General features: G+C 45.6%; 2 protein-coding genes across 2 annotated transcripts in view; one reads left to right on the forward strand and one right to left on the reverse strand.

The window, feature by feature from the left end:
• Positions 1–24,308, forward strand: part of LOC142785144 (gamma-secretase subunit Aph-1-like) — a 181,707-nt gene that overhangs the window by 27,624 nt on the left and 129,775 nt on the right. The window lies entirely within an intron of this gene.
• LOC119182238 (facilitated trehalose transporter Tret1-like) lies at positions 1,768–23,499 on the reverse strand. The gene is made up of 5 exons (XM_075883643.1): positions 23,193–23,499; positions 21,806–22,029; positions 13,576–13,865; positions 3,716–3,988; positions 1,768–2,113 (listed from the first exon to the last, which is right to left on the reverse strand). Exons 1-5 carry the CDS (start codon positions 23,497–23,499, stop codon positions 1,768–1,770), a joined length of 1,440 nt encoding a protein of 479 aa, XP_075739758.1.

The raw sequence follows: 24,308 nt of genomic DNA on the forward strand, positions 1-24,308 counted from the left end.
TCTCCGGGGTCACTCGTCTTGCTGTGGTTACCATCACGTCGGGTTGGTCTCTGCGAAAAACTGATGTCCCGTTACGTTGGCCCCTACCGCGTCATACGCAAGGTCACCAGCGCGACCTATGAGATAGCTCCCCTTCATACCACGTCAGTACCAGCTTCAGTCCCGACCAATATACTGAACGTCTCACGGCTTAAACCATACTACTCACGCCTCGAGAATTGATCGCACCGAGATGGTGCTTCTGCCGCCGGCGGGTAATGTCACGGGCTAAGTAGATGCCTGAGGATGACGACGACGAAGTCCTGAACGTGACCGTGCTCGGATTGCAGCAGCGTTGTTCGCATTAGCTCGCCAGTATATTCGCCAGTACGCATTTGCTCACCAGTGTATACTTTATTCCCCGTAACAATATGTGGTCTTGCGTCCCAAAACCAAAATACAGATACTGAAATGGGCGGCTGTGGAAATTATGACCATCTGGTGATCTTTACAGGGACACTAACGGAAAGTATTAAGCCAACGTTGATTGTTGAAATAGTGGTCCAGAATGCTCGTAGTGTTACTTTTGTGCCAAGCAAAGGCCTATTTGGAAAGAAAATCAAGTTTTAGTGGTTCGCATCGGGTTAGCGCACTTCAAAGTACCCGCCTAAAGAAGCGGACTGACCGGACCAACTCACGCCACTGTTGCCAGGCACAATGTTGCCCGGCTTCACTGTGCTATTAGTAACAAACCGAGAGCAGCGGGAGGCACAACAGCAACAACCATAACCTTCGAGATGGCGGGCGCGCACGCCCGTTATCTCGGAGGCCATAGCGGACGTTTTTTTGTTTTGTTTTTAGCTGCGTCTCGCTGGATGACAGCACCTGTCCAATGTTACTACACGTAAACTGAATTTTTAAACCACTAGCGCCATTCCCCTTAGTAACGCCCGGCCGTTCTTTTTTCAATGAATCAAACGAAAAAGAACAAGCATCATTTTATTGCGTCTCTTGATGCACGGAAGGTTCTTTATATAGTGCAGATAAATCGATTACTAGTGATAATATGTAGGCGATCCGTCTGATGTCTTCGGGATCATTTTGAGAATGTCCTACTGCGGCGCTTGTGTTCTTGTGCATTTACCTTAATTTCTCTGTAAGTAAGGTACTGTTGTTGATAAAATTGTTTTGAATTTTGTAATACATTGAGCTTTCACTCTGACGTTAATTATTATGACTTGAGTGCCCCGTTAACGTGCACTGGCATCCAACAGTACCGGGCCTCTACCAGTTCACCTTAATCAAAATCTGACCACAGCAGCCTGGCTCACATCCGTGACCTTAGGGTCAGCAGCCGTAGCCACTGTTCCTGTTCTACCGAGGAGAACTGCGGAAATCAAAAGTTCAAACACTGCAGTGGCGTTGATTCATTGCAATGCTTTATTATCCCTAAAAATGGTCAATGAAAATGAGGAACAAATTACGCCACGCCAAAGTTTATAGGATCAGCACAGATTTTATAAAATAAGCAAACTATAGGTCTGTCTAAAGAGAACGCCATATATGTCGATCGCCATCGCACACAACGCGAATGCGAGCTGTGATATCAAATAACAAATTATATTATCAATGTTTATGCTTCGATAAGCCACTATTCGGATTTAAGTTAATGCAATATATTTTTTATCATTTAGCGCTAATAAGCGTGTAGTAGCTATTTTTATGTAAATACAATTCGCTATGACTGCAGTTGTTTAGCTAGCAGAGCAGGTATACGGGGCTCGCTGGTTAGTCGTGTTCAATCTGGCCCAGCGAACGGCCTTCAGTTTCGGGGATCAGGTATATGGCTGTCGCGGCGACAACTGCCACTGTAAGGCTTAGCGCCAAAAGCGGTCCCTTCTGCTGGAATGCGGTGAGCACGTCGACGTCGAAGTACAGCACCAGGAAGGCCAAGAGCCAGCGTGACGACCACACGATGGACGAGCCCAGAAAACGTATCCTCGAAGGCATGAGCTCACCGGTCAGCAGCGTCGGCAGGTGGCACACGCCCACCGAGTAGGCCACGACGAGCATTCCGATGGAGATCGCGGCCCCCCAGCTTGTCTTGCCTGACTGTTCAGTCACAGACCAGTGGCTGGGCGAGTTAAGATGTGGGCACAGTTTCTGTCAGCCTTCATGAATAGCGAAACCACCAACCCACATGCCACGTACGAACTTTCACAAAATGATACTATACAGTGGCATGCTACGATGGATATTTAGCTACTTTTGTTAGTCTGCAGATATCCGAGAATATCCTTTGTTATATTAAACTGCGTTGAAAATTAGGGAACATGTGCCCATACCTGTCTTTTTTACAAGACTTAAATGTATGCCTATTGTACATTGGTACGTTTGCGTTTTATGTTTGAACGTGTGCTCGCATATGACAGAGACGTCTGTATACTGTGTACTAATTTTTATGGAAACAAGTACTCTTGATTTCCTGTTGTAGGGTGCTGGCGCGCGAAGTGCAAATAAATAAACCAACTTATGTTTATTATCAGAAATTTAGAAGGCTTTTGTCGCGTTAATAGAATTCGCAAACACGAAAGTAATAGCATCGTTCATAAACGTTTGTAGATGACTGCATTACAAATTCACATGTGGTATAACTACTAAAAATGAAACTCCGGAAAGCTCCAGCACTCCGTCACATGCTCAGAAAACCCCATTATCGGTTATATTTCATTGTACATAACATTAGCTCCTTGAGAACACGACAGAGCATTGTGGCAATGTGAGCACCATGGGTTTCTTCCAGGACACCGCGCTCTACTATTGTGTTCGGAGCAATACCGGGATCTAGCAGAGTTCTACCTTCGGTATCTAGCGGAGCAGAGCGCCACCAGTATCTAGCAGATCTGGCACCGCAATTTAGCCAAGTGGCTTGCGCAGCTTCTGTTGTTGGCACGGTGGTGAATGTACCACCTTCCTTGACTGATGCCTGTGTGACTGATTTTGTTTTGTTTTGTTTCCGTTGTTTTTGCAAAATACGTCAGACGTGCAAACATGTTCTCCTATTTTGGCCACCAATTTCTACGACGAAACATTCCTCGTAAGAGTCGATCATGCTTTCTTTTGACTGCATCAAAATTAAACTTGTTGTTGTTAATTCCATGGATCAGCACAGATATTCTTTTGTGCATATAGTCGGACAGCCTGGGAAGTGTGTGTATTAGGCTGGCGAGATCATGTGGTTTCGGAAATTCTACGCAAAATTTGAAATGTATCCTCTTACACATGAATCGGTAAGTGTGGGTGAGTGTGCCAATGGTAATGATAGTTGCTTTCAGACCATGAGGGCTCGGGTTCAAACCTTGCCTCTCAGTAAAAAGTGATTTACTTGTTATATATTTTATTTCTTCATTTAACTTGAGTACTGGTCACGCACTCTGCGTGACATCTACTACTACTACTACCACTATTACTACTGTGACTACGACTACGGGAACAATGGAACGAAGTAGACTAAGACAGCCACAGGGTAACTTCTTCTTGGACGTGTTTACTAGACATATTATGGTAGTGCGAATTTCGGTAAAAAAAGCAAACTTGAAAAAGTAGACGAAAAATCATTTATGCGCTGTTGCATTTCTGTTTCCCTTTTTACACGAACTCCGTGCTACAGAATGTTAAGACAGCATTGCTGCAATGCTCTCGGTAAGCTCTTGTACATTGAGAGAGTGAGACTCACGTGAATGTTAGGTGGTCCAGCGGCCTAAAAATGAAGAGGGTGACTGCAACCAGGAAGGCTGAGATTCCGAGCTGCGTGCGACGATTTGTGAGGGGCGTTAAGGCTGTGGCCAGGGTGGTGCATGCGAGGTGCGAGAAAACCAGCACTACGGCCAGGAACTGTGGTGGCACTTCTACCACCACGTTGCTCATCACTTGAACAGCACGCAGCAGACACATTTGGGCGCCTGAGATGTTCTGAAGGAGGTACAGCAGGAGGCATGTCGACACCACCCTGTCAATGTGGAAAAATTATAGAAATGGAAGATACAAAATGAATGAAAAATGGCTGGCTAAGTGTGACTTCCCACTGAGTATAACACTGCCGTATTTGTACATTGGGTAAAGGGCTCCAGCAAGAATATGACACTTTTAGAGCTGTGACAATTTTGATGTCTTCACATTGATCATAAGTAACATGTACGAATAAGCAGTTCATTAAGTGGTATCGAAAGGACAACTTCTCAAACCACTTTAAGTAATATGTATAATGTCAGAAGAGTAACACACACGTACATTGTTCTAAGGTATTTATCACTCAGAAGCATAGCGAGAATGGAATAACAATAGAAAAAAGTAATGTACCATCATGGAAAGATGTCCAATGTCGTATTAATGCAATTCTTCGGTGAACTCGTTATACACCTGGTATTAGTTGAACCCACAAAAAGCTCGTAATAAAAGCGAAAAAAATAAGAAACTTCATGATGGGCTAAGCAAGCAAACGTTGTTTATGTTTGTCATAGCGTGTGAAAAGACTGGAATATAGTATGACACTATGGCATACTAACAATCATCAACATTTCTCTTTGGATGAATAGTAATAAACTGATCTGAACAGAACATTCGGCTAGTAGATGCATAGTCTCTATTTAAACTGCAACAATGTGGAGCCTGCTATTGACCTCAGCCTCAGGATGCGTGTCCGAGTTTAACGTATTATCGATAGCCCGAGCAATCGGTGAAATGAAGAGGGATTACGCCAACGCATATACTACGGCAAACAAAGTGCGCAGGCAGTGAAGAAACGCCACGGGGAACACAGCAACTCCCGTCACGATCAAGCATGGGTCTCAAACACGCAGCCCACTGGCCTTTTGCTTGCAGCTTGCTGCTTCACATTGAATAAAGTTACGCGACTTTGGTAAATAGCGTTCGCATCACCTTGACGATAGACGTGCTTTGGCTCGTAAATCTAACGTTTGGCGCACTCCTGATCGTCGACCTCTGTGCTTCCGCTGCGGTGACGCGTACCATTTGTACCACCAGTGACCATACCGGCGCCTCGAGCTGCGGGACATTTCAGTATATTCAGCGCCTCTTTGGTATGGCCAGTGACCCCGGGACATTGCGGACTGCCTGGCTCAGCAGCGCATGCCACCGCCATCTGGATGGCAGTCACGCTCACTGTCTCAGGAGTGCTTTTCATCTCCGTCCCAGTGACATGCCTGCGCGTGGTCCCCATGTCCCCACCGAGAAAACTAAGGAAAGTGACCTATGGAGGCGAGGTCGCTGGCAGTCAACGTGCTGAAGACCTCCGATTCACGCTAGCAGGCAAGGGTGTGGATTTGACTGAACGGTATGTGCAGCTTTCTCTGGATACACCGGTGCTAATCGACGGCTATGCAGCTGGTGCTTTAGTGGATACTGGGGCTGACTATTCGATACTAAGCGGGTAAATAACCACACTACTAAAGAAGGCAATCACGCCCTGGCATGGCTCCGTGATTCGAACGGCTGGTGGTCACACCGTCTCTCCGCTTGCAACTTGCACGAGTACGGGTCTGCGGTTTTACTTTCGTAGCAAGTTTTCTTGTGCTCCGTGAATGTTCACACGACGCCATTCTTGGTGTTGACTGCTTACAGGAGTATGGACCTGTCATCGATCTTCAAGAAAATCGCATCACCTTCTCAGCCGACCGAGCAAGAGATAAGCATGACGACCAACAGCGTGCCAACTGCTGACATTATTCGTGTTTTTTGCTGAAAGTGTAACGCTCCTTTCAAGAGCCAGTGTTGTTGTTGATGTCACATGTAGTGTATTGTGAAATGGCGCAGCGATTGTGGAAAGCGATTTTTAAGACCTGCTGACTAAAGGTGTTTGTGTGGCTGGAAGTATCATACAGCTCCGTGCTGGCCGATCTCAACTGCCGGTTACAAATTTTAGTAAATACCAACACCTTTATTGTGGCACTTCGTTAGCGTTTGCAGATGAATTAGAAACCGTTCCCACCTGCTTCACGTCGGACGCAGCAGAAGCCGCCCATACGTCTCTAAACAATATCGACATTATTTTTGACCTCTTACGAGAAAACCAAACAGCATTGCGAAAACTCTTGCTTGAATTCAAGTCATGCTTCACTACTTCCTCTAATGTGCGCCAGACTTCGATCACTAGGCACAAAATCGTCACTTACGATAACGCCCACCCAGTACACCAGCAGCCTTACGGCGTGTCAACAAAGGGACGTGAAGCGATTCGTACGCAAGTTTGAGAAATGCTTGACAACGGCATCGTCGAGCCTTCCCACAGTGCGAGGTCCTCTCCGGTCGTCCTAGTCATTAAGAAAGACGGAACGTTACGCTTTTGCGTCGATTACCGAAAGCTGAACAGCGTGACTAAAAAGGACGTTTACCTGCTGCCACGCATCGACGACTCATTATACAGATTACGCAGCGCTCACTATTTTTCTTCCTTGGATTTAAAAAGTGGGCACTAGCAGATTGAGGCTGACGAGCGAGACCATGTGAAAACGGCCTTTGTGACCACCAATGGCATGTATAAGGTTCGAGTTCTTTTTTTTGGCTTGTGTTCAGCGCCCGCAACTTTCCAGTGAATGATCTACACTGTAAAAGACTTGTCTTGTATACCTTGATGATGTAGTCGTTTTTCTGAAACATTGCAGCAACATCTTCACCGCCTCAGTAGTGTGCCAGAGGCTATTTGATCAGTAGATCTTACATTCAAACCGGAGAAGTGTCATTTTGGTTATGAAAAGCTCAAGTTTATTGGCCATGTAGTGAACGTGAAAGGAGTTCAACCCGATCCCGACAAGCTTGCCGCTGTAGCCGCATTTCCGTCTTCTTAAGACAAACAGGCTGCTTGGCGCTTTCTGCGCTAGTGCGTCTACTATCGATGATTTATCAGAGGGATTCCAAAGGTAGTGAAACCCTTGACCCGCTTTACACGAGACGACACACCGTTCGAATGGGCTACCGAGCAACATGCTGCTTTTGCCAAACTACGACAGTGGATGCAGTCAGCCCCCCGTTCTTGCGCATTTCGACGGTGATGCTGACACAGAGGTGCACACTGACGCCAGTAACATCGGCGTCGGTGCAGTGCTCGTCCAGCATCAACACAACCAAGAACGATTCATAGCCTATGCCAGCCGCTCACTGTCCCGTACCGAGGTAAATTATATGACCACAGAGAAAGAGTGTCTCGCAGTAGTATGGGCGATCACCATGCTTCACCCGTACCTCTATGGTCATCCGTTCAAAGTGGTGACGGACCACCATGCCCTCTGCTGGTTTGTGAACACACGTTATCCCTCAGGACGACTGGACCCAGTGGAGCTTTCGTCTACAGGAATTTGATGCGACCATCGTCTATAAGTGTGGACGGAAGCACGAAGTCACTGATACACTGTCGCGTGTGCCCATACATTGTCAGTCAGGAAGAAGAGAACGATGATGGTTTCCTGGGCGCCTTTAGTTCATCTAACTTGAGCAGACGGCAGCAAAGCGAGGGAATGAACAGATTAAGATCTATCTCACGTCGTTATGTCTTTCTGCCTCCGAGATAATGCCCTGTATAAGAGAAAAAGTCACAGCTTTGCGCCAAAAAGGTGAAAAAATGAACACGAAAGCAACAAATTGGAAAGTCACGAGCAGAATGGCAAGCAGATAGAAACGCGCCCCGCGTTTCTCACGCACACATAATGCACGAAACGTGCTCACAGGTACAGATGAACGCGAATAAGCGTCTCAGTTGCTACTTCGCTGTACCTGAAAAGCGCACCCTTTCCGCGAATGGAGGTGGTTGCAGTGACCTTTGTGCGCCCGGTAACTACAACATAATTGTCCCGGTAAAACGCAAAGGCTATCCAAGACGCATGACCTCCCCACTGCAAGATAAGGGCGCGTGATCGAGGTACACCCTTCTTATTTTCAACGCGGGCCAAGCTACGGGTGGGAGATTAGACCCGCCTCTAGGATGCCTCAATGCGCGCATCCCAAGTGGAGGAGCCATCTTGCTGATAATGCTCAAAACACGATAGCCCCCCTTCCCCTGAAATGCCCACCAACAGCCCTAAGTGGTAGATATAAATAGCTTGCCGTTTGGACGTCGAAGGAGGTACCTTTCGGTGGCTCAGTGGTTAACGTCTCGCATTCACGACGCAGAGGTCCCACGTTCGTTTCCGCCCGCCGGAGTCTTTTTTCTGAATTTTTCGTTCTTGCGTTTTCATATGTATACAGACACGTACAAATATATGGTTCATGACGCCGACGCTGGCGGCGAAATTCAGCCGAGAGTGTCCGGGCCTCGGAAAGTCTCAAATTCTGTCCATCGCCGACGGGGGGGGGGGAGGTGGGGGGGGGGGGGAGGTGGGCGGGGAAAAAATCAACAGCTAATGATGTAACATAGTGGCTCCGTTCATATCTGCCCTCAGGGACGCCACAAAATTTGCTAGGGGCACCATAGTAAGCTCAAAATTTAAAGCAAAGAGAGCCACCATTTTTGCAAAAATTATTGTTTCCTATATAATCGAAGTGTAACATCCGAATTCCGCGTTGTGCGTTCTTCTGAGCACTAAATTTGTTCAGCGATCGCGGTGCCATGCGAGTTCTACTACGGATTCTCTTATCTGTGATGGTGACGGAGGGGAAACATGCGCTGCCGCTGTTCGACGAGTGCAGCCGACGTGCATATGCGCAGTAAGTTTTCACGCGATGGCTGGCGTGGTGCTCGGCGTTCCATTTCATTTCTAGCACGTGTTTATTCGCTTCGGTAAGTCACTGCAGTTGCTGTCCGCAGCAACTGTAATATCGGCGAAGGCATCTATTTCTGCAAGTTTTGTGGCGATGACAGGTTGCTTATTTTTGCGAATGCCCACATATTTGTTTTTGCTTTTTTATCGTTAGTTTCACTCTCAGACGTTGTTATTGCTGCTAGTGTCGTGTAATAGTGCACTACGTTCATTTGCACGGATCCTGCAGATGATAAAATGCTTGCGCTTCTCTCGACATTCGCTCCACCGTAATTTACTTGCAAAAAAAAAAAAACCTCCTTGGGTCCTCAGCTTGACTGCTCTACGTTGTAATGCAAAAAAGTGGGTGTTGAAGCCATGCTCGGCGAAAGCAGGAGCTGTAATTCAAAGCTGTTACTGATGCAACTCAGGCTGATCCTTATGACTGTTTTGCAATGATAGTTACTACTAACGAGACAGGCTGTTCTGTTCGTTTTGCTTCTGAAAACGAAGGCGTGCCGTTTGCACACTGGTGATAATGCTTCTAACACAATAGATTTTTTTGCATTGAAATGTGATTGCTGGTTCGTTGTCAATGTTGTTTCCCGTACCGAGTTGTGCATTGTTTGTACTGGTGCCAACTGCCAATGAATGCCTTTCGGTTCCATGTAACCGTTGTACGCAGAGGTACGGTGTTCCAAAGGATACTTTGGTGTGCTGCTTGGCGTATCGATGCGCTTAAAACAACCGGGCGAAAGATAACGAGACACCCGTAGCCTTGCACAAGTCCCGGTGTCTTTCGTCCACTTCTGTTTAAAAAAGGGATATCTATTAAATAAAGAATCAGCCGAGGCAACCGAAATTCAGAATACGTACCCGGTACGCAATAAAAAAAGCGATAATTTTTTGTGCTACCTATAAAACAAAAAAAATATTTTCCGCTTTCTGCTTAATCAGCGCCATCTCTCGCAGAGCTACAAGTGGAATTCGCAGAACGCAATAATTTACGAAGTTTGAATACTTTCTACCGAAAACGAGGAAACCCTAAGTCGACATGAAGGAGCCCTATTGGTGAAAATAAGAATGAAATAGACTTTATAATGAGTGCAAACCCAGGCATCGTGCAGGATGTGGTAGGGGATGGCAAGGTACGATGCAGTGGCCATAGAATGGTACGGTCTCGAATTCACCTAGACTTGAAGAAGGAACGACAGAAATTGATACGCAAGAAGCCAATCATTGAGCTAGCACTGAGAGGGGAAGTACAGGAATTCAGAGTTTCGCTTCAGAACAAGTTCTCGGCTCTTATTGAGGAAACCAACCTTAGCGTAGATACAATGAATGACAATGTGACGAGTATCATTACGGAGTGTGCAGTGAAAGTTGGAGGCTCGGTAGTTAGACAGGACACTGGCAATCTTTCCAAGGAAACAAAGAATCTCATTAGAAAGCGTCAAAGCATAAAAGTCTCAATTACAAGAGACAAATAAGAACTGGCAGAGCTTTCGAAGTTGATTATTAAGCGTAAGGTATCTGATGTAAAAAGGTATAACATAGAGGGAATGGAACATGCTCTGAAAAACGGAGGAAGCATCAAAGCAGTGAAGAGGAAACTTGAGATAGGCAAAATCGGATGTATGCACTAATTGACAAATAAGGCAAAGTGACTTCCAGTATAGATAGGATAGTTGAAATAGCGGAGAATTTTTACAGAAATCTGTACAGTAGCCGGTACAACCAGGACCTTAATACCTTAAGAACTAGCCGTTATCCAGATGACACCCCACCAGTAATGATAGAAGAAGTCAGAAATGCCTGACCATGCAAAGAGGCAAAGCTGCTGGTGAAGATCAGGTAACATCAGATCTGCTGAAAGATGGAAGACAGATTGTGTTAGAAAAACTAGCCACCCTTTTTACGAGGTGTCTCCCGATAGCAAGAGTACCAGAGTCTTGGAAGAATGCTAACATCATCTTAATGCATGAGATAGGAGATGACAAGGGCTTGAAGAATTACAGGCTGATTAGCTTGCTCTCAGTAGTATACAAGCTATATACAAAGGTAATTGTGAACTCAGTTAAGAAAACATTAGAATTTAATAACCAAAACGAACAAGCCGCATTTCGAACAGGCTACTCAACAACCGACTACATTCATAATAACAATCAGGTAGTACAGGAATACTCAGAATACAGCCAACAACTATAACTATAAGGAGCCTATACAATTAACTATAACTATAACAACTATAAGGAGCCTTCATTGATTACGCCTTCATTGATTGAACAACTATAAGGAGCCTTCATTGATTACGAGAAGGCGTTTGATTCAGTAGAAATATCAGCAGTCATTCAGACGCTGTGGAATCAGTGCATCGATGAAGCATATATAAACATCCTGGAATAAATCTACATGCGATCAACTGCAAATATAGTGCTTCATAAAGAAAGCAACAAAATACCAATCAACAAGTGTATAAGGCAGAAGTATATATCTCACCAATGCTATTTACCGTGTACATACGAGAGGTTTTCAGAGACCTAGAATGGGAAGAGTTAGAGATAAGACTTAATGGAGAGTACCTTAGTAACCTGCGTTTTGCCGATTACATTGCATTGTTGAGTAACTCAGAGTATGAATCGCAACTGATGATTACGAGGTTAGACAAGGAGAGCAGAAAGATGGGACTTCTAATTATTCTGCAAAAAATGAAAGTAATGTACAACAAAGTCGGAAGAGACCAGCGCTTCGAGATAAGTAATAGTGCACTTCAAGTTGTAAAAGACTATGTCTACTTAGGGCAGGTAATAACCGCGGAGCCGAACCACGAGAGTCAAGTAGCTAGAAGAATACGAATGGGGTGGAGAACATTTGGCAAGCACTTTCAAATTATGACAGGTAGATTGCCACTATCCCTCAAGAGGAAGGTATATAACAGCTGTATCTTGCCGGTACATAGCTACGGAACAGAAACCTGGAGACTTACAAAAGAAGGATCAGCTTAAATTGAAGACGACGCAGTTAGCAATGGAAAGAAAAATGGTAGGTGTAACCTTAAGGGTCAAAAAAAGAGCAGAGTGGATTAGCGGAACAAACCGGGATTAAGAATGTCATAGTTGAAATCAAGAAGTGGAAATGGACATGGGCCGGGCATGTAGCGCGCGGACAGGATAACCACTGGTCATTAAGGGTAACAATCTGGATTCCCAGAGAAGGCAAGTGGGTTAAGGAGGACAGAAGATTAGGTGGGCAGATGAGATTAAGAAGTTTGTGGGTGTAAATTGGCAGCAGCAAGCACAGGACAGAGTTAACAGACGGAACATTGAAGAGGTCTTTGTGCTGCAGTGAATGTAGACAGGTCGATGATGATGATCATCATCATCATCATCATTATCATCATCATCTCTTGGTTGCACTCGGCAGTTCCAAGCCCCACCGATGCTTATTTTGCGTACTTCTGTCAAGGCTACAGTTTCCCTCCTCTAAATTGGTTCTTTATTCTATGGAGTGTCCCTATAATTGCTATCGCAATAAAACGCCCATTCTACGAGCCACGCCAACCTCCTCGTCGTTCCGAAGGACATGCGGGACGAAGTCGTCTACGCGTGTCATGAGGAGCACACATATGGTCATCTAGGTTACTCGCGAACGCTCGCCAGAGTAAATGAGACGTACTACTGGCCCGGACTTTCGGCAAGCGTGAAGCAGTAGGTTAACAGCTGTCATGAATGCCAGCGTGGAAAGTCGCCACCAAGCAAGCAGGCGGGATTACTTCAGCCAATTGGTCCATCCCACAAGCCATTCGATCAAATCGGCATGGACATTCTAGGCCTATTTCCTTTATCGGCCGACGGCAACAAATGGGTCATTGTTGCAACTGATTATCTGACTCGCTATTGCGCCGCGTGAGTGATGCAAACTACGAATTTGTTACGGACACTGCGTGGACAAAATGGGCCCAACGAAGACAACCGAGCACTAACATAGTTCACGTGGTGCGCATGAAACTTTATTTTGCGCGTTCATAAAGGAACACTTTTCTTGCGTTTTTTTATTCGTGCAACGGCCATTGCTTCATTATTGGTGAACTGTTCACGTGTAACATTTGACTATTAGTGTACTTTTCTATAGATCAGCCTCCTTTGTTTGTTTGTTTTGCAATAACTTTACTATATTGGAACGATGATCTGTTTTTGTTTGTGAAAGAGGAATACTGCACCTACTTTTAGTAGTGGGTCCTATGCCAAGGCGAAGACTCACACCACTAAAGAAAGAAGTGCCTGCGTGCCCCTGCTCTGGCGAGCAAGTCTATTGTTATTCATGGCTACGAGACTACCTGAATGCCTGACTTAGCACACTTGATGATCCTGCCGCCCAGTTCTTGGCCGATCCCCCTTTGTGGGCGAGTGCCAACAAAGCTAAAGGTTCATCATCATCATCATCAAGCCCAACCGACGCGCTTGGTAAGCGCCCTCTTGCTCAGACCTCAATAAATCTTCTCTGGGCCCCTGGAGTGACGTGATAATCAGTATACTTTTTTTGCAAACTTTGACCTCCCTCCTCCCGCCCTCTTTGGCCTCTTCAATGTCCCGGGGCTTGTGAGACTAAATTGCGACTACGTCTTGCTAGCGGAGCTGAGTTGGAGTGAGACCCCTGCAGTAAAGAAGCGGTTGGAGCGACGTGACCAGTATTATGCCAAAATCACCGTCATGGGCCATGCGGAAGAGCCTGAAAACGCTCACACATCCTACGTTATGGTATAAAACAATGAGTAGTCAAAAAACACATGTTAGTGTGTTCACAGAATTCGATTTTGACCAGTCCGATGTCCACGGCACAACTTTCCTACCTTACGTCACTGGGCCACAGGCGGCTGGAAGTGGAGGCTGGCTTATGCTCCTCGGCTCCTTTTTTGTTCCTTTCGCGGAAGTCGGGTGGAGGATCGAGACCGTACAGGCGCATCACGGATGTGTCGGCGTCCAGTGAAAGGTGCTTGGACATCAGCCACCGCGGATTCTCGATCACATAGCGCTGCAAAGCCATCATGGGAACCGAGGCCATCGCGCAGCCGACCGCCTGTTGCTGCCATGCGAAGCCAGCCATGGCGTACGCACACAGCATGCCCACACTTGTCGACACCTACATGCCACAAACATTGCAAGCGCTGTAGGGACAAATTGACTTCAATTGTTTACAGGTTGTTTTCTAATTTTGTATGCGATCCACGCATGAGCTGATTTCATTTATGTTGCAAATAGCCGAGTGTTATTATACATAATTGGCTCCGAATCTGTTCTAACGGCTGCACATACTACTCATTATAGCACTAGAATATCTTGGTTCTATAAAGCTTCGAAAAAGTCCCTAAAATGTGGTTTCCCTGCGACTCATTCAACTTCCACATTGAATATTTTGTTTGAATATGGATAGTTTATACTACATCCACTCACACGGTAGAGCCTCAGACTCGTAATTTGAAGGTTGTGGGTATAGATACCACATACCCGAAATGTAGTTTGTCAATTTACATCATCACTGTCACACTAAAGCTAAATAAAACAATCAATCTTCTACATGCTCTCTTTGTGCTAATCATCTGTTTGATTCATTTCATTGTAGCCACCCTACCAATAACACAGAGTGCAATAGATAGAAACATTTAGACAGGTTGCTCACTTTGGGAAGCGATTGGTTAAAACTGAGCTTTATAGGGCTTGTCCACAAAGCAGCTATCTATGGGAGAAACCATAAAATGTGCTATTCGCAAGGAGCAGATGGCGATGACAGGAAGGAAAATTTGTATTTTGGCTTGATCACCAACGCATACTACCACCCATAAGTAGAATAAGACTGACCTGGTTATAAGTACCCCTGGCTAATGATTCATTCATTCATCATCCGAAAAGAATGCTTACTAATGAGCACGCCGCTGCAAGAGTGTAGCGTTCACTCCTAGGAACAACTTACAAGCAATTCAGTGTTAGCACACGAGGCGCAGTGGTGTAGAAATTCAGCTACACTTGGCTGATTGCAGACAGCGAAAGAGCGCTCCGAAAAACCAGGCGTGCAGCGCGAATGTTTTCTTCTGAACTTCCCGCCGTTTTCCAAGGACCAACAGTACGCAATGTTGTGCCGAAAATCGTCTCACAGCTTTACATTATTATTATGATTTATTATTATTATTATTATTATTATTATTATTATTATCATTGTTGTTGTTGGTGGTGGTGTTGGTGGTGTTGGTGTTGGTATTGTTGTTGTTGTTGTTGTTGGTGTTGTTGTTGTGGCGGTAATAATTTAGACCCTCATAATAACGTCTTTTTACATTATAATTTCCCCCATCGAAAAATATGAACCCATTCTGGCAATCTAACAGGTGGGAACAACCTACTTGAAGTACGGTTTGAGGTGGTCTACGTGGACGATATCATGGTACGCTGACGATAGTCGCTCGGTGGCGTGAGAGGTACGATGGCGTAATTCACGGGCTATGCACACTCAACCACGCGGTAGGTACCATAATAATTGGAGAGTAACTTGGGCGTTAAAAGAGGAGTGCAGGATGGCACGTGGAGCCAACAAGTGCCCCCGAACGAACGTTGCTGCATGAGAATGGTCGTCGTCGTGGGTGTATTTCTGGCGCAATGTCTTCTGGCTCATTATTGCAATGTCTGTAGATAGTGGAGACCGCGACAGTGCACAATCATCGGTATGCTTACGACCGGAACAATATATAGCGCTGATGTCATAATTTTGAAGCTGAAGAGCCCAACGGGCAAGGTGTCCCGATATATCCTTGAGCGAAGACAACCGGCATACTGCGTTGTGATTCATTACTACATCAAAAGTACGGCCATAAAAATGAGGACGGAACTTGACGAGAACCCAACCGATCGCCAGGCCTTCTTTCTCGGTGACACTATACTGTTGAACTTCGCCTTGGTCAAAGTTCTGCTCGCGTATGCGATGACATACTCGCCGAATCCAGAATTTTGTTGCGCGAGGACAGTACCGATGGTGTGGAGCTCAGTAGCCATCCATAGGATCGTAGTGACGCAATATTGGTGCTGCATTGAGGACACAACGAACGGTAAGGAAGGCGGGACAGAACTCGGAAGACAGCGACAAAATATCGGTGGCGCTGTTTAACATTGGGTCGAAGGCACTAAGTAGAGGCGAAAATGCACACGAACCGGCGAAAGGAGGAGTATAACACTATGAAGCTTTGCTGCTTCACAGTCATTGGTACGGGGAAGTAGGCAACAGCAGGTAATTTAGCCAGGGCTGGAAGTATACTGTGCTTGAATACGACGTGACCGAGAATCGTAGGCGGCAGCATTCATCATCATGATTATTATTATTATTATTATTATTATTATTATTATTATTATTATTATTATTATTATTATTATTATTATTATTATTATTATTATTATTATTATTATTATTATTATTATTATTAATGTTATTAATGTTATTATACTATTATTATTAATAGCTTAGCGCGAAAATTGCAAGTCAATGCAGTATATGTTACTTCATAAAGCGAAATTAGTCGTCATGGCATATTTTTCAGAGCTAGATTTATCCATACTTTACCAAGAACTTTCCTGTTGTGGGCGCCGCCATACTATTCAGATGCTGCGATAAAAAAAAGCACTACAGAATAGCTCGAAAAAAAGTTGGCCCGAATCTACACGTTACACTGTAAATGTCGTCCAGGCGCTTGCGTCTGGAGAGAGGGAACAAAACGTTTTTTGTGTGTGTGTGTTCTGCGCAAGAAAATCGGTGAATGGCATTCTGAAGGCGCTGCATTAGAGTTCCTCGAGCGTGTAACGGAGGTGAACAAGCGCATCTAGGCACGTTAAATACGAACGCAATCTGGCAGTTATCTTCGAAAATGAAGGCATGCGTGATCGCGCAGAAACATGCGTGCCAGTCATGGAGGTGATAAGGTGTAGAATGGAAAGCGACGGGCAGGTGCCACCACCGTGCCGTCGTAGCAAAGCGTTGGAAACACCCTTCTTGAACATCTCGTTGCACTGTTAGCGCAGCTCGAGAAACGTTACAGTCCTTAGAGTATTTTGTGTGTGTCCTCTTCTAGTATAAAGGCACACATACAAAACATAGACATATTGTAATGGTGCCTCAAATATGCGCAATATTTGATTTTTAATTGACAATTGCACAACTATGAACGCTAAACCCTGAGCAATATTAGTAGGCGCTGTGGATTGGGTTGACCGTTCAGTGCCGTTTGAGGTATTGTTGGGGCGGACAAATAGACAAATGTACAGACAGACATGCAGACAGACAGACAGACAGACAGACAGACAGACAGACTAAAATTTTTCCGTCGAAGTTGCCCAAGAAAGACTATCGTCTTTAAAAAAGATCAGCATATCCCTCGTATCCTAATTGATGCTATGCGAAGCAAGCGAATGGAAGGTGACTGTGTTGTGATTTTTATATTCAACAAAACATTACGAAATAGCGTTAAATATAAGTACGCACAGATATACGTAAGACAGCCACATAATCTTTATACTAGCACTTCACTGTTTCGCAAGGATGCCAACAGCTACTTGGATATTAGCAACACCAGAAGCGGTCAGCTGATATGAGCGCTGGTGCTTGCGCTGGTGCTCGCGCTGGTGCTCGCGAGGATAGTAGCCCTGAACACTGCTACATAAATCAACATCATCAGATGGCACCTAATTACAATTGGCATAAACCGGACATGGCGGTTAAGCCATAATAGTATAAATATGATGATTATAAAATTAGATGGCCAGCACTGCAAACAAATTGTCGTCTCATGTACATTACGCTACATTTAAAAAAATAGTTCTAAGACCTCGCTTGGCTCTGTGGTATAATACTTGATTGCCACGCAGAATGGTAAGCTCTAATTCTTGGTGATATCCTTGCATTTATTCTTTGCATTTGTAAAGTCCATGCTAAGGACCTCGGCTTTTAATTGATGCTCATGCCTTAAAACTACCATTGTGTGTTCTCGCTGTTCCTTGGTAGATATAACTGTCAATATCCTGTGGCACGTTCCTGCATACCAGTGGCACATACCCGCCCGTGGGTATGTGCCACTGTCTGAAGGAAAGCGTTTGACGACCTACGCGACGGGATTGCCATTTTTCATGTCATGACCAGTGAGTCGTATTCGTCAAACCATCTCAGCATCCCATACTAGAAAGAGAGATATCAATAGAGAGAAAAGGCAGGGAGGTTAACCAAGCATGGCTCGGTTGGCTACCCTACACTTGGGGTGGGGCAAAAGGGGAATAATAGAACGGAAAGAGACAGAAAAGAAGAGGAGTAAGAAAGAGAAGCATAAATAGTCAGCTCTAGACTACACAGCACGGCCTCGCACAGTTCTTTCACAAGCGGTCGTGAAGTTTGGTGGTCCTTAAAAAGTACAAGAGGGCTTTCGTGGCTTTGCGCGTATGGGAAGCCATCTGCCAAGGTCCCAGGATCTTCTCTTCTGTAAGCGGCCGTGAATCCAGCTGACAGAGCTTGGCTTCCATAATACGTCGTTCGGTCAGGTATGTTGGGCAATGACATAGAATGTGCTCAAGCGTTTCCTCGCAGGCGCAGATATTGCATGCCGAAGTGCTCGCCATTCCAAGGAGACGAGAGTACGAATTCGTAAATGCCACGCCCAACCTCATGCGACACAGCAAAGTTTCAGTGCATCGTGGGAGCCCGGATGGCAAACGAAGTTGCAAGTTTGGGTCGATCGAATACAGGTGCGTGTTGGAGAAACCCTGCGTATTCCATTGTAGGAGAGATATACGGCGAGCAAGTGATTGTAGTAGCCTTGCAGCGTCCGTTCTCAAGAGTGGTATGGGCGTGAGCTCGTCTTGGTCATGAGCCGATCGAGCAGCTTCATCCGCATGGTCATTTCCGACGATTCCGCAATGACTCGGCAACCACTGAAATACAATATCGTGACCTTCAGTAAGCGCTTTGTGGTAGTCGTGCCTTATCTGATATACGGACTGTTCATGTAACCCGTGCTGCATAACAAACCGTAGTGACTGTAAGGCTGACCTGGAGTCGCAAAAGATGGCCCATTGGTTAGGTTGCTGGCGAAGAATGTACTTTACTGCACCTTGAAGTGCTGCGAGCTCTGCTGCTATCAACGTCGTGGTGTGAGAAAACTTGTACTGAAGCAACACATCTTCAGATGGAACAACCACTGCTCCTGTGGAGCTGTTGGAATTAGTGGAGCCATCGGTGTAAACATGTATGCGGTCGAAGTACCTTTCGTCCAACAGAGGCAAAGTCAAATGCTTCAGGGCTAGCGTTGACATGCGTGCCTTCTTAAAGATTCCAGGAACTGATAAGCGCACGTCTGGTTGACGAAGACTCCATGGCGCAGTTGCTGGATGCATCGCAATTTTGAAGCCAGGCGGTAGTATGCCCTGATGTTTTGTCACGATACCGCAGTACGAGGAATGGGGCCTCCGAGCTGTCAAACACGCTAAATGATGTAACGGTAGCCGTGATAAATGCCGAATGTGCGCTCTCAGCGTCTCGACAATGATGTGCGTTGTGACCGGTTGTTCTTGTGCAATAACAATAATTGACACTGTCGATGAGCATCTTGGAAGGCCAAGGCATGTCCGAAGTGCTTGGGCTTGTACGCTTTGCAGTGCACGGATATTAGTCTTGCACGTGTTGGACAGGACAGGAAGGCTGTACCGGAGAGTTCCGAGAAAGAGGGCTGTGTAAAGCTGCAACATGGAGTGCACGAATGGGCCCCATGATTTTCCGGCGACGAACTTGAATACATTCTCAATGCCAATGAGCTTTTTCTTCAGGTATGTGACATGTGGGCTCCAGGTTAGGTCACGATCTACGATGACGCCTAAGAATCTATGAGTGCTCTTATATGGGATTGATCTGCCATCGATGCACAATGAGTAAAAAGACATCGGTTTGCGTGTAAACGCCACCGCTGCGCATTTTTCTGTGGCGATAGTCAAACCTTGCTGGCGAAGGTATGTCGATGTAATTGTTGCCGCTTTCTGTATTCTTGCGCGCACTTGAGGCCGTGTCACGCCGGACACCCAAATGCAGATATCGTCAGCGTAGAGATATATCAGCTGTCTGTGGCAGCAATACGGTGAGCCCCGCGAGAACCAGGTTGAAAAGTGTTGTACTCAAAACACCGCCTTGTGGCACCCCACGACTTGTGAAATACTTATTCGTAGACGCATCTTCAGTTAAAACGAACATAGATCTCTTTGTGAGGTAGCTTCTTACCCCCCAAACGTAGGCGAATAGATAGATAGATAGATAGATAGGTAGATAGATAGATAGATAGATAAATAGATAGATAGATAGATAGATAGATAGATAGATAGATAGATAGATAGATAGATAGATAGATAGACAGATAGATAGATAGATAGATAGATAGATAGACAGATAGATAGACAGACAGACAGACAGACAGACAGACAGACAGACAGACAGACAGACAGACAGACAGACAGACAGACAGATAGATAGATAGATAGACAGATAGATAGATAGATAGATAGATAGATAGATAGATAGATAGATAGATAGATAGATAGATAGATAGATAGATAGATAGATAGATAGATAGATAGATAGATACATAGATAGATAGATAGATAGATGCTTAAAGAGCCTGCAATATTAAAAGAAAGACATCGCATATTATTTGCTTGAGAATATGAGAACATATGAGAATTATCTTAAAGTGGCTAGACATTCAGTCGAAGAGAACGTGTCACGCCGAATTCCTTAGTGCACATGTGTACTTGTCACATCCTGTTTTTAAAAACAAAGCAATTATCAGCGAACTTCGGCGACTTTGAGTGAATATATCTCTTAATAGCCGCTTAGGTGCGGGTGCTCTCGTCGTCACCCCCTTAAGTTAGCGTGCACCAAATTTAGCATGGGAGGGTAACTTGGTTTGACAAATATTACGCGCTAGTCAAGACATGTATAATTCCCCAATCCCTTCGCGTACGTCGTCAAACACTTCCCGCCAGACAGTGGCATATACCTACTATGGGCGGGTGTGTGCCACTGCTATGCGGGTGCGTGCCACAGGTTATTGGCACTTAATATCTACCCAGCAACGATGAGAACACACATGGGTACTTTCAACGCCTGCGCATTAAGTAATACCCGACATCGGTAGCGTCGATTCAACGAAGGCATGCAATAAATGTCAGTGTTAAGAAAAACCTGACATTGGCAGCGTAGACCCCCCGACGAACGCAAAGAATAAATTTCAGGATCCCAGCAGGAATCAAACCCGAGCAGTCTGCGTGGCAGTCAAGCATTCTAGTGTAGAGCTACGCCAGGTCTCGGAACTACTTTTGAAATAGACGCTAATCTTTTCTGAACATGAATAGTGGTTGCAGTGCTGCCTACCCAATTTTATGTGCTCCTTTCATACAGCCGTCACGTCGGGGTAACGTCAATTGTAGTTAGGTGCCATGCACTGAAAATGATTTATGTAGCAGTGTCCAGGGCCAGCATCTTCAAGAGCATCAGCGCTTCATATCAGCATCTGGTGTTGCTAATACGCTTGTTCCAGTTGACTTCATTGCGCAAGTTCAAACAACTGGTTATATAAACGTCTGCAACTCTTCAACATGTCTGTGCGTGCAACATTTGTACTTATATTTAGCGTCATTTCATGACGTGTCACTCAATAAAAAGAAAAATTTAAACATATTCACCTTCCCTCCGCAAGCTTCGCATAACGCCGATTCCTAGGTACGTGGGATCTGCCAAATTTATTTGTGGTACGTACTTTAACCCGCAGCTGTCTCATAATGGGGTTATCTCGGCCCTAATACACCACCTGTCGTAAATTAGAAAGTATTGCGCAGGCTGCTGCATGTGGACCCGTCCTCGCTCTTTTATCTGCAGGGTGGGCGGTGTTCCGTGAGCATAAACCCAGCAGTCACAACTGTCCTCCCAGCGAAATTTACTGAACTTGGTCAAACTTAATGGCAGTTTTTGTTACCTCATTATGCGTGTCTTTTTCATATAGCTGGTATGATACAAACCTCAACGAGGCCTCCGTAGAGTGTTCTCTTGGCTGGAGGAGCGACGTCAGTGACGTAAAGGCAGACGCAGTTGGTCATGACGCCCACGCAAAGGCCGATGGCCACACGGCTGACGACTATCATGCTGACCCTGTTCGCCAGCATCAAGGACACCCAGAAGCTAGTTAGGCCACCCGAACTCAGCAGCAGGGTCCATCGGTGGCCCACAAGGTGCAGCAGAATTCCTTCATTGCCAACAAGCATAAACCAACCAACGTGAAAAATACATATTCCCGCCACAAATCACTGAATGCATGATGCGCAATACACAACAGGGAGAATTTTACGAGAATAGCTTGTAGGCTTCATGCGTTTCTCGGAAAAAAAAAGTCAGCGAGAAAACATATATACGTAATCGGCAATGTTCATGCGTGTAGAATTCAATGCGTTGAAGACATGTAAACAACCACGGCAGAACGCTTTGTTGCACCCATCACAGCAAGCATAGAATGTTGAATACTGCAGAGCAACACTTAGCATTATGCTTTCGGGTGATGGAGATTATAGACGAATGTTGGTTTCACAGTTATAAGTTGGAAAAAATTCACCTCTATACTGCACCACCCAACGTGACTCTCGACATGACATCGTAGGCATGCAGCCTTGCGAGAGCACACATACGAACGCTATAAAATGCGTGTTGTACCACAACACCTGGCGTCATAACAACTGATTCTCTAAATTAGGGGTCTCAATCACGTGACCCATGGGCCGCATGCGGCTCACGACACCTCCCAGCAGTCAGGCCTGCACATCACTTCGTGCTATATATCTTTAAATATTTTGTTAGAAAGCATCTAGGTAAGCTTGACAGATATAATAGCCATCAGTATTATCTTTCACAAACAATCCTATGTAGCTCCTATGAGTTAAGACACAACCGAAAGAAAAAGAAACTGTATTTTCAGAATTGACATCTGCACATTAGTGTTGCTATTTGCCCCGAAGAGTGCAAGGTCTAAGTTATCTTCAGAAATGATTAAACTAAACACTTCAACCATGAAAGTCTTCATGGTCTCGGCATTTACAGGAGAGTAAGGGTTCTGACGAACTTTCTTGCGGATATGAGTTCAGAGGCACAGACCGCCCAGCGTAGAATAGAACACAGAGAGAGTAGAGCAAAATAATACTATTTATTTGCCCTGTAGTTACACCATACGTGGCTCCCAAAGGTTCATCGGGGAGCCCTGCACAATAACCATTAGGGCCCTTTAAACTTCAGCTGTGCACTGCCATCACGCGCAGCATGAGAATATGTTGCAACGACTATCTGGAAATTCGTTATCACGATGGCATCACTGCTATGCCTATATACCAGACATGATATCTACAACTGAAACTCGCATACCGGAGACAAGAGCGCCAACAGTGGCACCCAGGAAGAGGCTGTCGGGGATCCAGCGATTTTCGGGTGGGCCGGACGGTGCGTCGCGCCAGAAGCGGCGTTCGATGGAGGGCATGGCGGCCGAGGCGTTGCCGAGAGCCATACCGGCGGCCAACATGCCTGAGAGAGCCATCAGCATGGCACGCACATGGTGACCACAGGGCCTGAAGCTGTCCATTTGGCTAAACGGTGTAGCACCTTTTACCGGATGCTTCAGCTTCTGCAGCGCTTGCATGGCCGTGTTGAACGGTGGCGACGACAGTGCATCCATGGAATGGCTCATCAGCGTCGACCCCGGTGCGTGCTGCCGTGGTGCCAGGGATGTGTGTCTCGTCTTCGACGGCCTGCAATTAATGAGAAAAAAAACGTGGTTAATCCGTCTTTCTGGGAATTGGTACAACGCGAAAGTAAGCCGTGTTCTCGTAGTGGTATTCAAGCGTCCATTCTGCATTGTTTTACTCCAAGAGCGAAGGAAGGTATGTTACAGGAACGAAATGCATTATGTCACACGAAGAACGGCAAAAAAAACTAAACTTGTAGTGGCCACCCCAAGCATAAAGCACGCTCAAAATGAGCGTAGACAGGATCATCGTGGACAAACAACTGTCAAAGCTAGACACTTGACGCGCGCTGGTCAAATTGGAAGACGCAAGAAATGAGCGCACAGGTATGCACAGGACGAGTGCGAAGTGTACAAATACATACTTTTTCACCTATGAGCAGCATGCTCCTTTCGTAACGCAGCCGCGCCAACAAGCGAAGTGACGTTCCTTTTCTCTTTAGCTACTATGAATTCAGAAGTAAACTTGCAAGGTATAGAGTGCCCGAATCTAGTGATATTCACGCGCGGGAGTGAGCCGTCATGCCAGAGAACTTCTATACGAACTTTGACTATGCCTTGTGGAGGCGCGTGCTCATAGCGACCCGTGGGGTGGCGCGGCACGACGACCTTTAGAGACACGGCCGTCGTACCATCTTGCTACTGATAATGAAAAGGCGCTGTGTTCGTTGAGATCAAAGGATTGCCAGTGGTAAATTGCGTATATAAATGGCTCGCCATTATTAAGTTCGAAAAGGATC

The sequence above is a fragment of the Rhipicephalus microplus genome, unplaced genomic scaffold, assembly GCF_043290135.1.
Source record: "Rhipicephalus microplus isolate Deutch F79 unplaced genomic scaffold, USDA_Rmic scaffold_18, whole genome shotgun sequence".
Lineage (NCBI taxonomy): Eukaryota > Metazoa > Arthropoda > Arachnida > Ixodida > Ixodidae > Rhipicephalus > Rhipicephalus microplus.

Excerpts from the sequence above, each read along its gene's own strand:
- LOC119182238 (XM_075883643.1), bottom strand. The coding sequence starts at position 23,499 with ATGGATGCACTGTCGTCGCCACCGTTCAACACGGCCATGCAAGCGCTG. Across the intron at positions 3,989-13,575 it reads CTGTGGCCCAGTGACGTAAG|GGTGGTGTCGACATGCCTCC; the intron begins GTAGGAAAGTTG and ends CCACATTGACAG. Across the intron at positions 2,114-3,715 it reads CTGGACCACCTAACATTCAC|CCACTGGTCTGTGACTGAAC; the intron begins GTGAGTCTCACT and ends TAACTCGCCCAG.